Source organism: Diadema antillarum, unplaced genomic scaffold, assembly GCF_040938485.1.
Source record: "Diadema antillarum isolate AM-2024a unplaced genomic scaffold, OU_Dant_1.0 scf00000074, whole genome shotgun sequence".
NCBI lineage: Eukaryota > Metazoa > Echinodermata > Echinoidea > Diadematoida > Diadematidae > Diadema > Diadema antillarum.
The window spans coordinates 3806505-3821745 of record NW_027270963.1 but is presented as its reverse complement, the minus strand read 5'-3'; the positions used below and the strand labels follow the sequence as shown (position 1 = coordinate 3821745).

Genomic DNA, 15241 nt, shown 5'->3' with positions numbered 1-15241 from the left:
GTTTCTGAATATCTCGCAAAACGTTAAAAGCTCAATCCTCACCTCGACCAGAACTGTACACACCCTTTAATAGCTGCTGATATCAGACTGGTACCACAAGGGAGCATTCAAATTCACCAGAAACAGTGAAAAAGTATGAGACTTAGAGATTCCTTCAAATCATCCTGGCAATGTTCCTGCGATGTTCATCCCAATCTACATGCAGTCTGATTCTATTCTGAATGATGTAAACTCTACACAATTGCCACCTAACTTTATGCCTTACCATAATTCTTTGTTGTTATCATTATGATGACATCACAAAATTCAAAATCTACTTGTTAGATGCATTTAGCCATAATCACTAAATGGCAAACAACCATCCCCTACAACCTGCTTAGTATGACACACAAGTAAAAGAGGTGGGGTAAGACACTTGCATATGATTTTAAATTCCTGCTTCTGTGTTTTCTCTATTCCCTTTAAACCTACATTCTTGATAATGATATACATTATGAAAAAAATACCTGCTAAAATGTAGTTTAAATGGAATTATTGTTCTAAAAAAAAGACAATTCCAACATTACTTGATTTAATGTGTCATCACAACTGTCGCTATGGGGTGTCGCCACTTTTTCAAACATAAGATTTCAATAAACCCACTTGTGAAGTGCTTTCTAGTGTCAACAGTGGATTCACCATTATGCCATATATTTTACAACACTGCACAATGGCATCAGTCAGATTGTCCCTGATCAGTGAAAATCGCTTGTGGACCAGTAACTTTTTCAGGAATGGACCAGTGAAACATGGAAAAACTGGATACCTACTGGTCCGACAGACAGGTCAAACCAGTAGGAAAAAAAAAAAATAGGATAGTGTGCAGCCCTGTATTTTGGGCATAAAACTGGCATTACAGGCATTAATGTGATCTAATTGAATTACATTTCAGAGACCAACTAATAACCCACGACCTCCTCTCTCAAATGGTGATGAACTGTGGGCGATCTTGGGCTGACAAAAGGTCTCCATCGAATATTGCATGGGGCTGCGGCTGTCGTTTAGCATGATACTGCATTTATATGGGCCATCAACATGCGTAAGTAACATTACCATACCGCTCTCTCCGACTTAATGACTGCCATTGAGTGTACAACACAGTGAGGTTAAGTGGGCAGGTCAGCGGGGCCTGCCCGCAAGAAAAGGCTCGGGCCAAGAGGGGTTCCTGGATCCCAGGTTCAGGGGCAGTTAATCTCTCGTTAGCGGGAGGCGAAATAGATAAATAGCACCCCCTAAGACGATGGCGGGCGACATCCCCACTCCCGCAAACCTCCCCCACTGACGGGAGTGCAAACACAACTGTGACCAGACATCAATAGGGGTATCACAAGGTCAGAGCAGCAGGGAAGTTTCATTGCAGGTTGAGGAGATGAAGATATGGGTTACTCAAGACTTTCACTGTCGGTTTTATCTCCTGATATCACTATTAAGGTCTAACAAAGATTCACAAACTTCCTTCAGCAGCAAGAAAGGGCAATATCTGGCGATAGAATAATAAAGCCAGCCACAAAGGAGGGCCTCTGTGAGAGGACAAGAAAATGAGGCAAATATAACATTCTTATCCATGATGTTTACGCATAATTATGGTGCCTGTCTCTTTGTTGCTTTTTTTATGTATACAAGTCAGCATTACCTTTGTGAATTTTCATTATTGCACAAATCCTTGACATGTCCTTTAAAGTTAAATCATTTTTCTTCTTTGTTAGGATGGCTAAGCCAACAGTTGTCCACACTCCAATGACAGAAGATCATGCATGTAAACAACATTCATGCCTCTATGTGTGATACCATCTTGCTCACAAGCAGTAATCTGGCAACTTTAGAGCTGAATACAACATGCCTGTTTCTGGACGATATACCTGTTACAAAGGACAATAATAAAACCTGAATGTTTCACCACAATGCAAATAACACAACATCTGCACTCAAACAAAGCCTGGTTCCCCTTTACCCTCCGACACACATGAGCCAAGTATAATTCATGTGATTTACATGTGTCTTAGCCTGTGTTTATCTCACTCTAAAGAACCACATTTCAAAATGCGTATTAAGAAAGTGGTATATGAAATGCATTTCTCTGGCTGCAATGTTCGACCCAGGAAATTGAAGTCAACTAAGGCGTGCGATATAAACACATTTCAAAATGGCTCCATGTTTACTTCACAGGAAGGCCTTTGAGGCTCTAAAGCACTTCAAATCAGCATTTCTAACCACATGTGAAAACACAGATTGCTTTTATCAATCATGGTAAAATGCCTCAAACACATTTGGAATGTTGATTATACCTCAGAAAATGATTAAATAAATGTATCCTTAAGCATACATTGGTCAGAATCGTGGTAAGTGTATGAAAATTAGATTCCCCATCAGCTCCCACACAATCTATGCCTTTGTCATGCTGGTGAGAATATACAATGAATTCACAAGTCGAATCATAAATCATTCCACTTTTTTTCATTGAATTTCTCCATAAGTTAAAGGGAAAAATGTAAAGTCAGGACCCTGCAATTCATATCATATTTTTTCTGGATGAATCTATATCAAGAGAGCTATTTGACAGAAGTGATAAATGTGGCAAAAGCAGTAAACAGCAAGGACAGTATCCCTTGCACAACTGTTTTTGTAAATGTTGGCAACACAAACTCAACTGGTAATCAAACGTTTTTGTAAAGAAATTTGTATATCATCACCACAATGCCATGACAGTTGCAAATAATACAGCAAAAGAAAACAAAAACAAAAACAACAACTGCAAAGTAAGATGCATTAGTTGAAAATGTTAAACATTTGGTTTTCAGTGTAGGTCTGATATCTCAAGTACCCTTTAAAAAAAGTGCTAATCCGGACAGTTATCAAGAATTCTATTTTTTCCCTCTTTGAGATCATCATGCAGTCTGAAATATAAATTGACAACCAGAAGGTTAAAGTCCCTAGCTAACATTTGCAGATGAAAAGAAAAGACCAAGCTTTGGTGCTTCAAAACAGTTCTAAAATGTGAGTTAGGGATAAAAATAAGAAACTTAAAAATGTTAATCCGTATAATCAATGTTAAGTATTGCTAAATATACAAAATGTGAACAACACTTTCTAGAATAAACCCTCATCATGACGGTTTATTGAGAAAATTAGTTATATCTCCTTATATTTGCAGCCTTACTGCAAAATTTTTGTACCTTAGGGTATTCTGTGATACAACTGAACTATACATATGCATCAAATGTGATATGTCAAACATTTTTTTAATCACTGCTCCTAATATCAAATAGTGGCTTTAAGTTTGTCAAATGCCCTGAAAGACTCAGAACCCTGACAGCATTTCAGGAGGAAAAATATGCAGTCAAGTTGCGAGCCCACTACGAAGGAATAGTACATAGGCTGCAGACAAAATGCCGTTAACCCTAAACAAAGGGCAGAGAGCGACACAGAGTGTGGCAATTCAATACAAGTCTGTTTATTGACTGGCTGAGGAGAGTTCAATTTCAGATGAAAATGCATTGACAGACATGGGTTGCCTAGGCAGACATTCGGTCTGGTGAGCGGTAGAAGGGAGTAAGGGCAGTACTGCCGCCAACTTTCACACCATGTCGACTTCAATACTGATCATGGATTTCATTCTGCTTCTCATCCCAATTTTTTCTTTAAACTGACATTCAAACAAAAGGGTCAATGCTAATGACAAGAACATGATTCTGGCAACAACAAAAAAAGTCTTGTGGCCTGAAGATGGAAGACTTTCGACAGATCTGGGACACATTGGTTATTTCCAAGCCTTGTACATGATAACTGCAAAACATTTAGCTCAAGTACAATTACACAGTCTTACCCTAATATCACAGTATTTGCCTATGTTTGCTTGATACGTACCGCCTGACCCATCTCAGAAAGAGACAAGCTTTCTTATTCTTCTTCAATGAACTAAATACCATCTTGTACTTTCCTTTATAATAAAACAGGTTTTTGTAGGTCAAACAAGGAAAAGCCTCTTACCTGTCTCTAACTCAAGAATCTATCAATGAAAATTTTGCACTTTTTCCCCCAACTTTTATGATGTGATTACTATAAAAGTGGAAATTTTCGCGGTGTTGAAATTTTCGTGTATTTTGCGCAACCAGAAACTAGCACAAAAATAAAAACACTCGAATATTTGAGGGGGTCGGTGCAATATAGTGCTAACCCACACAATAGTCATTTTGAGATAATCACTGTTGAATGTTTGGAAAGTCCATATATTGTACATTAATAAAACATGAATGCATGCATTTTTTACCATCTTATTGGTTGAATTCATATATGATATTTTCACGGAGGTTAGAGTGAAGGATAAGGATTATGAAAATGCATGTAACTCAATTTTGACAAAAGTGTGGGTTAGCACTATATTGCACCGACCCCCTCATTTTTGCTTGCCATATGTTCCAGTAGTTGATGTCTTGATTGTGCGTGATTAAAAACACGCGAAGCTCATCTTATCTGGTCGAGCGCGAAAAATTAGTCACACGAAAATATCCACTTTTACAGTAATTGATGGTGATATCCAACATTCTGATGAAAGCTTTCACTGTACGATGGACCCTATAATACCAGGGTTGAATTTAGACGAAGTCAAACTCCATGCCACAGTAACCACAGAGTTGTACATAGCCATATTATGACAAATTGCAAGTCCCAATGGTACGCTGCCTTGATATTTTCGGTACGTTAAAGCCCTTTCAGTACTTGATGCTGTCTGCTTGTCTACAGTAGATGTTAAAATACAGTGCACCCACCGTCACTTACAATTTGCCTGATCAAATTTTTGTCAATGTTTTAGGCTTTATCTTGTACTCTTTTTTCTCTCTCCTTCCAATACAAGCACACACACACACACACACACACACACACACACACACATGCACACGCATACACAAACACACACACAAATATATATATATATATATATATATATATATATATATCCTCTCTCTCTCTATCTGTCTATATAGGCATATATACATATATATATAAATATATATATATATACATATATATAAATATATACATATATATATATATATATATATATATATATATATATATATATATAGATAGATAGATAGATAGATATAGATATAAATATACTTTTTCCCATTCCATCCTTCACTATTAATATTATATTTTCATGTTTTCACAACTAGGCAACACACCAACACACATACACGCCTACATACACAAACCTGTTCTTTCTCCTTTTTTTTTTCCATTTCTGTCAACTCTCATTCCTGAAGTCATAAATAAATCCTGTTTAATGCAGAAAAAACACACAAATATCCCCCCCCCCCTTGCATTCTCTCTGGGTCACCCTTTTTTTCGACCTTCACCATCTTCCTTTGTATCATGAAATTCTAATGACCTGGCAACAAACAAAAACACACACTATTCTCTATTCCTCTATTTTCAAGTACATTGTACCATATAATTCTAATAATTTGGCAACACACATCAAAATATATACAAGTATAGACGTATCTATATAATTATGTAGTCAGATGACAAGTATACTAAATATTGCATTGTAAGATTTGAGCGTGAATAAACACGAAGCAATCAATTTTCATGAAATGAAAAGTTCATTTCATCAGAAGTGGGTAGATTTTGAAGCATTGTTCCAAATATAGGGTAAAATAGCACCCTTGTAGTTTTAAGTCTTAGACATTTTACTGAGAGTGAAAACAATGTAAAATTGACACCATAATGTGGAGGAGATGGAGCTGTACATCATGATACCAGTAACTCAATACCCTCTAAAATTGCGACTAAGCGTGTGTGTATATATATATATATACACACACACACACACACACACACACACACACACATATATGTGTGTGAATGTATATATATATATATATATATATATATATATATATATATATATACACACATACATCATCATCATCATCTCTTTCACTTTCTGCCTGTCTGTTTGTCTGTCTGTCCGTCTCTCTCTCTCCCTTCATTTTCTAGTGAAACACAATATGCCATCAAATCTACATCTCTGCTCAGGAACTAATCTACCCTTATCCTTTCGTGTTGTTTTTCATTTAACCACGCATTGTACATGTGTGTCTGAAATCCTTTGTTGGTCCTCCTACATTCAACACACAGCATAAGATCAGCTTATATATCTATATCAAGGTATGCCATTGGTTTCCCAGTTCAGTTTTAATCAATATTTTCAGGATCCACTTCAAATTGTTATCAAAGTCTACAGAAAAGGGACTTTGTCACTTACTTTATCTTGTATATTAACAGCTGCATAAAAAAGTCATCATTTTCATTTGGAATTCGAAATATAATTTGAAGATGCATGTTACATGTCATACCATAATTTTAATCGGAGGGTATAGTATTGGTGGAAATAAAGTTTGGGCTTTTAACTTTTTGCGAGATAACAAGACATGACTTATGAAATAATACAGACTACTACAGGAATTCATTAGTTGACAATCGGTTTTAGAATAGCTGAGACATCAAAAAAAAAAGTAAAACAAAGCGATCCTAATAAAGAAAAGGTAGGTCCCACCTTTTATTAAGATTGCTCTGTTTTGGATATTTCAGCCATTTCAACACAAATTTTCATCAAATGTTGAATCTCTCTTGGAATTACATGCTCTTTCACATTTCATAAGAAGTTTCTCATTATATCACCAAAAAAAAAATTAGAAACCTAAAGTTAGCTCTTTCATATTTCATAAAAGATTTTTCATTATCTCATCAAAAAAAAATTTAGAAACCTGAAGTTAGATCTCAACCAAAACTATACAATCCCTTAAAGTCAATCTTAACTTGAAGATCAACTTATTTTTGTGTGTGTGAAACACCCTCTTGTTCCTGTAAGCAATGGGTTAATTTCTCTACTCTCTACACCCCACTTTAATTGTACAGTAGAGGAGCCAAGATGCAGTGGTATGTGTGCCCTCTTCACACTCCCCTCATAGTGACCCATCCCTGGGTCTGATTAACATGACTCACCACAGATATCACTTCCATGTGTTCACCAAATCCGATAGAATTTGACACATGGCAGCCAAAACATTTCCCCCGTAATTTGTAGCATGGCGTCGCCGCCACACCTACGCGTAGATTAAGGACATCGTGTACCTGACGGCCAGCGCACAGCAATAAACGCAAGGCTTTAAATGTGATTTGCCTCAACTCTCGCCCACGACTCTGCACAATTGGTGTGAGAATGCATGATGAACACATTGAAGTGAGTGCGATATGAATGTATCAAATGAGGCTCAGGGTCCGGGGAATATGAAAATGAATGTTCTGCAATTACGACTTTCACGGGCTATCTCATGGCGATGGGTCATATATGGTTATGTAAAACGAAAAAAAATTGTCCAATTTCGCCCACGCAATTGGTTGTGGCATAAAACGTGCATGCCAAACAGTGCTAAGGACAACCTTCCGCAGCCATCTCAGCACCACTGCATTCCACTTGCTCGGGGCCTCCAAGAATGTTTGAGCTAAAATACACTACCCAGACTGATCAATTTTCAGCTCGGATTACTCGCCTAATCTAACATTCAGCCACACAACAGGGCATTCACAATTCGAGCCTTTGGGCATGCCGCACCGATAGTCTTTCCCAATAGACCTTAAATGGAATCCTAAGCACATATTTTTGGATAATGGCAACACAGTCATATATGAAGAGATTTTTTTTTTCCTGTACAAAGTGACACAAGAATTCTTGCAGTAACTCACATGCTACAATCACGAATGTGGATTTATAAAGATTTATTTACAATTTATTTCTCAGTGGAACATGCATAGTTTCTGTTGGTGAAACCATCTTTTTGCAAAAAAGAACAAGCTCACGAGTGTGGTATATATATATGATGCACACAGTAAGTATACAACAATTTTATCATCACTGTCAGGGTTACTACGACTATTAGTAAATTCAACATCACCGCGTCTTTAATCCTTCACAACATTGACAGAAAATTTTCACTTCAGATTCCTCAAGGAACAGACTAGGAATTCCACGGGTGTAAGAGACAAAAACACATTGGGGGAAAAAGGTGCTACAGCAAATCACCATCCCACATATTATAATGCCGAGGATAGGAAATAACGGAAGAGGAGCAGTGAGTGAGAGCTTTCGGAAGTAGATCTGAGAATCTCACAATACGCCTCATTCCAAATGTAGGTTGCGATATTGTCAGTGCGTTACAAACACAATCGGTCAGTCTGTCGCGTCTGACTACAATTTCAGCGGAATTGCCCCAGGAATTTGACATGAACCATTTGAGACAGCCATGAATTCTCCAACCCAAGGGGGTCAAGTAAAGCAAAGAGTCCACCCTTTGCATCTATAGAAATAGCACACACTCCCCTCTGATTGTACTGTAAAACCAGCAATTTTCATATGCATGAAACTTTCACGAAATTTTGGGAGGGGCCAAGATTTGCGAAAGCTCTTGCCTTACACAATACAGTACATGCCAGAGGCAATTCGTAACAGTTTCATGCTGCTAAAAGAGGCCGTCCGTTCCAATTCGCAAGTTTCATGCCACGATTGTTTCTAGTTTTACAGTACACCCTTGTCTCTCACGTACTGTACTCATGAACGTGCCCCCATCTACTTCAAGATTCAACTAAAGAAAATGTTGTATGAGGTTTTAATAGGAAGGTGTCCCCGCACTTTGGCAAGGGTGAAGACAATTTGCTCCATGGCCAAATAAACATTTTTTCTTTCTTTCTTTCTTTCTTTCTTTCTTTCTTTCTTTCTTTCTTTCTTTCTCTTTTTTTTTTTTTGGGGGGGTACAGACTATCAGGATAGAATTCCCTCTATTCCAATTGCTTGATGTTACTTCTCTTTTCCAAGTTATGAACTAACTCTTTGAATGAGCCTATGAGGAGTTTTTGGGGTGTACACTTACATCTGTGAATGCTTGCGTTCGCGAGTGAGTGTTTGCATCTGTGTAATCGTTTGTGAGTGTTTGCTTGAGTGTGTATCTACATGTGTGTACACCATTCATGACTCTGTGTTTGCATCTGTGTCACTGTTTATGAGTGCGTGTGTTTGCATGGTGTGTAATTATGTGTGAGTGCAGTTGAGATCTGCACTACTGTCTCTGAGCGTGTGCGAGCATTTGTATCACTGTTTTGTGAGCATTTACATCTGTGCAGGCATTTGTGTTTGTGTGTTTGTGAAGTTCTCAGCTGACCCTGGGGAAGCTGAGTTAACAAAGCTATAAAAATGTCCTATGTCTCTTGAGTTTATTCAAAGATGCATCTTGCAAGTTGAAAACCAACTTAGTATGGATGCTGCCGAGTTTGTTGACAAGGCAAATGCCTTCAACTTCCACAAAATTTCATGTGATGGATGACACTTGATATCCAAAATGGTTGTTGTCACATTTGATCGCAGCTTTAACAACCATCAGGCATGGCTGCGACATGTGATTGGAATCCTTCGGTGTTTTCATTTTGTAAGTCTATACTTTATTGCATGCATCCAGCATGGAATACACAGTTGCAGAATCATGAGGTAACTGCTTTTACCCCCCCCCCCCCCCCCCATGGGGTGGGGGTGGGAACTTTGTCAGGACTCTGCAATACTCATAGCACTTGCTAATTGACCACTAATAAATGCCCTCTGAACTTCATTATGAAAATTTGGCAAAAATTATCCACTCCTTATAATTACCTTATCACACACACAGAAAATTTCCCACAATTTCCCATACTCGATCTTGTTCTACGATCATGTCCCATGTGAAAAGAGTGTTGCCATATAAAGCTACAGTGAGCCCATCAAAATTCTGCACACATTGAAGTTAGCAGAAGGGAACCTCTTCCCCATTTTAGATTGTTGTATCAAATAGATGAAGTAAAACAAAGAGAATTCAGCAGCTTTTAGTTTTTCATTTATAATGGCTATCAGTCATCCATATCATGCAAATTGAATGAACTGATTATGTCTTTTAGAATTAATATCAAAAGAGAGATTTAGCAAAGATTCACATACAACTTGCATATGAAAATGTACAATGCCATAAAATGTGTTACTTTTGTCTAATAATATGAGTGTTAAGCTCTTACCATTCTATTTTCTTTGACTCTTCTCTGCTTTTTACAATCACTTTGAGCAGGATCTGCAGTTTCTCTTCAGGACATATGAATATATTACATACATATATATATAACATATAACATACTATGAACACATGTATAAATACATATACAATTATGCTATCTATAATATCATATAGGCATATACATATGTAAATATATATATATATGATATATAATATATGAAATTATACAAATATACTATACAAAGACTATTTTGAAAGTCAGCTTTTCCCACTTACTGCTTGAGTATGGATATCTCATTCTCCAATGTATCCTCCTTTCCTTTGATCTTCTTCTTCTCAATGCATTTTATGGCTCTGTACTCTCCACTCTTCTTCTCTTCTGCCACAACCACCTCTGAAAAGGCACCCCTGAAAGATGAAAAACAGAAGAAAAATACTGAGATTATTAAGACAAGCAGCTTCTGCAAGAGTACAACTCCTTTCAAAAAAAAGATAGAAAAGCCTGTTGGAAACAAACCAAATACAAGAGTTGAAAGAATTCAGTCATAATCATCTATAGATGTTTCACAAAACTGCTACACAAACAAAAAGTTCCAATTTAACCCGTTGAGGACGGACTGATTTTGCTACAACATGCATTTCCCATAGACGCCTGCCCGAGTTTACTTGGGACTCGTCCTCAACACGTTAATACCAAACATATTGTAACATGACAACCACTAATCACTTTCAAGTCTTAAGCTTGCAACATACTGTATCATACAAATAAAGAGAGGCATTTAAACACATGAACATGCATCAAGAATAACATCTTTAAAAATCCAGCTCACAATAAAGGTAAAAAATATCTCCCCACAAAATAAGAATAGAATTGAAGTATAATTACAAACAGCAGATATAAAGACATCTATATGTGACTGGTCACTACAACAGCCTGATTAGGTTGTCAAACATCTATACTGTAAAACATGATATATTCGCGGCACAAAATTTTCGTGAATTGGAGCCGGCAGCCTTTTTCGTGGCAAGAAATTTTCACGAATTGCCACTGGCGTTCAATGCATATAGTGTAGACAAGAAATTTCGCATGCATTTTAATTTCGCAAATCTTGGTGCTTGCGAAATTCACGAAATTAAAATGCACGCGAACAAACTCGTTTTACAGTATTCTGGTTCTAATATTATCATATATTCCAGGCTCTAAGCTTTCCGACATTACATGATTTCTCCAACATTATGCTCAAAACCCTACCACCTATAGACAGTATGAAAGCGGGCCACAAGTCTGAAATTTAGACTCAGTCAAGCAGGAGGAGATTTGGCATTATCTGTTGGTTCAAATACCTTATAAACATGCTTCATAAAAATCAGATATTTTGATTTGAAAATATTCTTCAAAGGCTTTGTGATTCAGACATTATTTAGCCAAAAACATCTTAAGATTTTTGAAAAAATAAATCTGATCTCTATGTTACAACAAAGCAACCGAATTTTGACATTTTCTCAGCTTCAAAATCTGCATTCTGTCAGGGTGAAGGCAGAGGCGGGTCACATTTGCATTCAAGGCAGCACACACACGCAGCTGACAGAGAGTGCTGCAGGCGAGTTTAAGAGTCAAATACAAAAGTCAACGACCTCATCATGAATTAAACATGAGATCACGTAAGGTCACGTTTTGACACTTAAAAAATGTCTTGCCTGAAACCTGGATCCGCCAAGAAAGGACTTGACACTTGCAATATATCACAGAAATCAATTCATGATTTACAAAAGTTTTGGTCTTGACTACTGCCAAGCATGAATATTGCAGCATACAATAATATAGCAAGTCCCTCTTCAGACCAAGTCCTTTGCTCATAAACTTGTGTAACTATCCTCTAAAAAGTGCAAGTCCTATTTTTTTATCTTTAGCACCACGAGGAATTTTGCATAGTTTCAATTCTACCCATACAATATCTGTTGCTTCCATTTTTTAGTTTCATATTAACCGACAATTGCAATATCACTTTTGGAGCTGCATCAACAGTCTGTACGAATGTTGTCGCTGCAGTCACAGCCTTTCCAAAAAGCTGTTTCTACTCCTGCTAATCGAGAATTCTTTAACATGATATTCAAAGAATACTGTTATGTCTCTGGTTTATTTCACGATGACACTTCACACATATCAATGTAATCACGAATATCATCCCCCTATCTAAGGACCCTTTATATATATCAAGAACATGTCATGCATCTCAATATCAATGCGTTACAGCCATGCCTATCTGGAGACCATGACCCAGCACTTACATGTAGGGGGTGCCAGATATGGAGGGGGGGGGGGGGGGAGTGCAGCCATCACCTACACTACAAAAAAAAAAGAAAAAAAAAGTTGAGCCTTTTTTCTATCTTCCATCACGCCGGCGGTATGAATATCAAAGTTCACCCACTCTCATCTCATAAAAACCTCCCCTAAAAAGTTGGTAGGTTATCGCCGCTTATCGGAATAACACAAACCTGATGCTGAGAGTGCATGACTCTCTTCAATTATCGCCAAAGGCGACGCCGCAATTCCTCTAGCAGTCATGCACTTTGTTCTGTACCTGCTTATGTGATGTTTAGCGGTAATATTCATTAACGTTGCCAATTCTCTCTTCTCTTTTATCTGAAGCTACTCTTTAATAAACTTACGGTGTATATTCAAAGAGCAAATGTCTTTTCACTCTTTTTTTTTTCATACTGATATAAATGAAGTAAAGGTAACTTTTTTCTTCAGTAATGACAAACACTCACTAAATGCATTTATTCTACTGTGATTAAATACCCTAAAATGTATTGACATATATATCTATTGATGACACAGTTAGCATTACAAGGACTTTGGCATAGGCATGTTTGTACTCCCTCTTTTTTTTATCAGGCAATGAATGAGCAGCATAAGAATAGTTTCCTTTTGAACAGTTATCAAACTTTCAGTTTCTCTTCTCTCTTGTTCGTGTGCTCATTTTTTCTATCCCCTCTGCCTACTGTATCTTTCTCTAAAAACACAGATCCACATGTAGAAAGTTTATATAGAAGTATAGAAGTATATAATATATAGATAGATAGATAGATAGATAGATAGATAGATAGATAGATATAGACTAGTAAATATAAGGATATATGATTATGACTATATTTGCTGTCTCTACCAGCTGGCTAACATGCATTGGAAAGAGCTCTTGTGTAAACTAATTGAGATGATGACAGCATAATGCATTTGCAGCTACTTACAGGTGTGCCACCTTCATCCTCCTCTTGTTCGTAAAGTGCATGGCACTGAAAAATACTTGAACTCTGTCATTTGATCTGAATATATTGATGGCTCTACAAAATACCTACAAGGGACCAGTTTGGTAACGTATTCAGATTTCATGCATGCCTTGTTCAAAGAAGTTGGCCTTAACAACCACAAAGCTTGCTGTAGGCTTGCCCTACCTAGCACCAACTGAGTGAAACTTAATTCCTGCCTACAGAATTTAATCGGAGGGAGCAGGCGAATGAAATGCATTGTTACTAGGCTGTAGGAAAGGAAGCATTCATAAACTGTAATATATTACAGAAAACAGTATTATTTGCAAGTGAACTTATATACCTTACACACTAGCATACATGTATATGTGGGCTATATGTATACATATATATATACACATATAACATTCACTAGAAGTCTCTGTGCTTCCTACACTAACATATGACATCAAAGCCTTCATGTGGAAAATATTGCATCAGAGGAAATGTGGGTCATTGTGGCACAAAATGGCTGCTCATCTCAGACAAACACCAATCTAAACCTGTGAAGTATTCACTGTATATGCCATAAATTTAGAGGCCATAATATTCTACCCTTTTGAGCATAATGAAATGACACTTTGGCAAGCAGTTAAATTCACTCTACTTGAGAACTACTGGTACAGAATGAGATAAAATGCAACTTGGCATTATCCCTTTATCACAAAGCAAAGTTAGCAATACCAACTTTGGAGACAATATATATATATACTGCATTGGCATTACATGAAGAAATATTTTGGCAATCTTGTCAATTTTGCAAATATTAGTCTCCCCCTGAAACTCACAAATACATCACAATGATATGGCGTATATGCAGTACTTGAGACAGAAGACTATCATTCCATCCAAAGGAAATTGCAAAGCACCCTATAGACTGAAAGAGGCACCAGAAATGTACAAAACCATACATGCTGTAAGGTTGAGCTTAAATTTGCCAAAGGATTATAGTATGTATACTATTCCCTATGTTGTTCTTTGACAAACTTAAACAAACAATTGGGATGACACCTAAATATGCAACTATCTAATCCATACAAAAGGTTTCAGCTAAACAGATTTCAGCATATTCATGTACAAAGTAAGCACACCTGCAGTTGTGACCTTTCATCACAGTCGCAATAACATCACACACTGCAAGTTAACCAAAATATCTGTAGATAAGAGCTATAATTTGTCACGCAAAATCAAACATAAGTAACAAGTATGCAAACTCTGATAAAGGCGACCTGTATTCCAAAGTCCACAGTAATAAGCTCACATGGAATGTTATACTGCAAAAAGTCCGGTGTTAAATAGTGAACACCGAGCTGGTGTTAAATTTTCGGTGCTCATTTATGGTGTTAAATTAACACCTCCGGGTGTCATTTTCAAATATAAAACTGTTTTTTGAAGAGTTTCTTAGTAACTGCACTTCTTGTTGATTTTTAATTTAAACAAGACGATCAAGAATTTGACATTAAAATACTAGTTTTTTGAAAAAATGTGAAAATAAATTTACACCAAAGTAACACCAGCTGGTGTGGTCTCTTATTGAAGCTGGACGGGTGTTAAACCATTGATATTAACACCAACAAATATCAAATCAACACCATGTGGTGTCAGTTTTTAATTAACACCAGTACAGTGTCAAAATAACACCAGGTACAGTGTCAAATTAACACCACGAAGTGTCAGGTGAACACTTTTCAACACCATCACAGTGCATTTTCTACACCTGTGGGTGTGGTCCTCTATTGAAGTTTGATCGGTGTTAGATTTAACACCCATGGTGTTAAATCTAACACCGATGTTTTTAC

The 15241-nt window shown here is 37.0% G+C and overlaps 1 protein-coding gene across 1 annotated transcript in view; it reads right to left on the bottom strand.

Annotated features, from left to right (window-relative positions):
* Positions 1-15241, bottom strand: part of LOC139717319 (calcium/calmodulin-dependent protein kinase type 1D-like) — a 157839-nt gene that overhangs the window by 102874 nt on the left and 39724 nt on the right. Inside the window, exon 2 of the mRNA XM_071628816.1 lies at positions 10410-10541. Coding sequence (XP_071484917.1) covers positions 10410-10541 — 132 coding nt within the window. The remainder of the gene's footprint in view (positions 1-10409; positions 10542-15241) is intronic.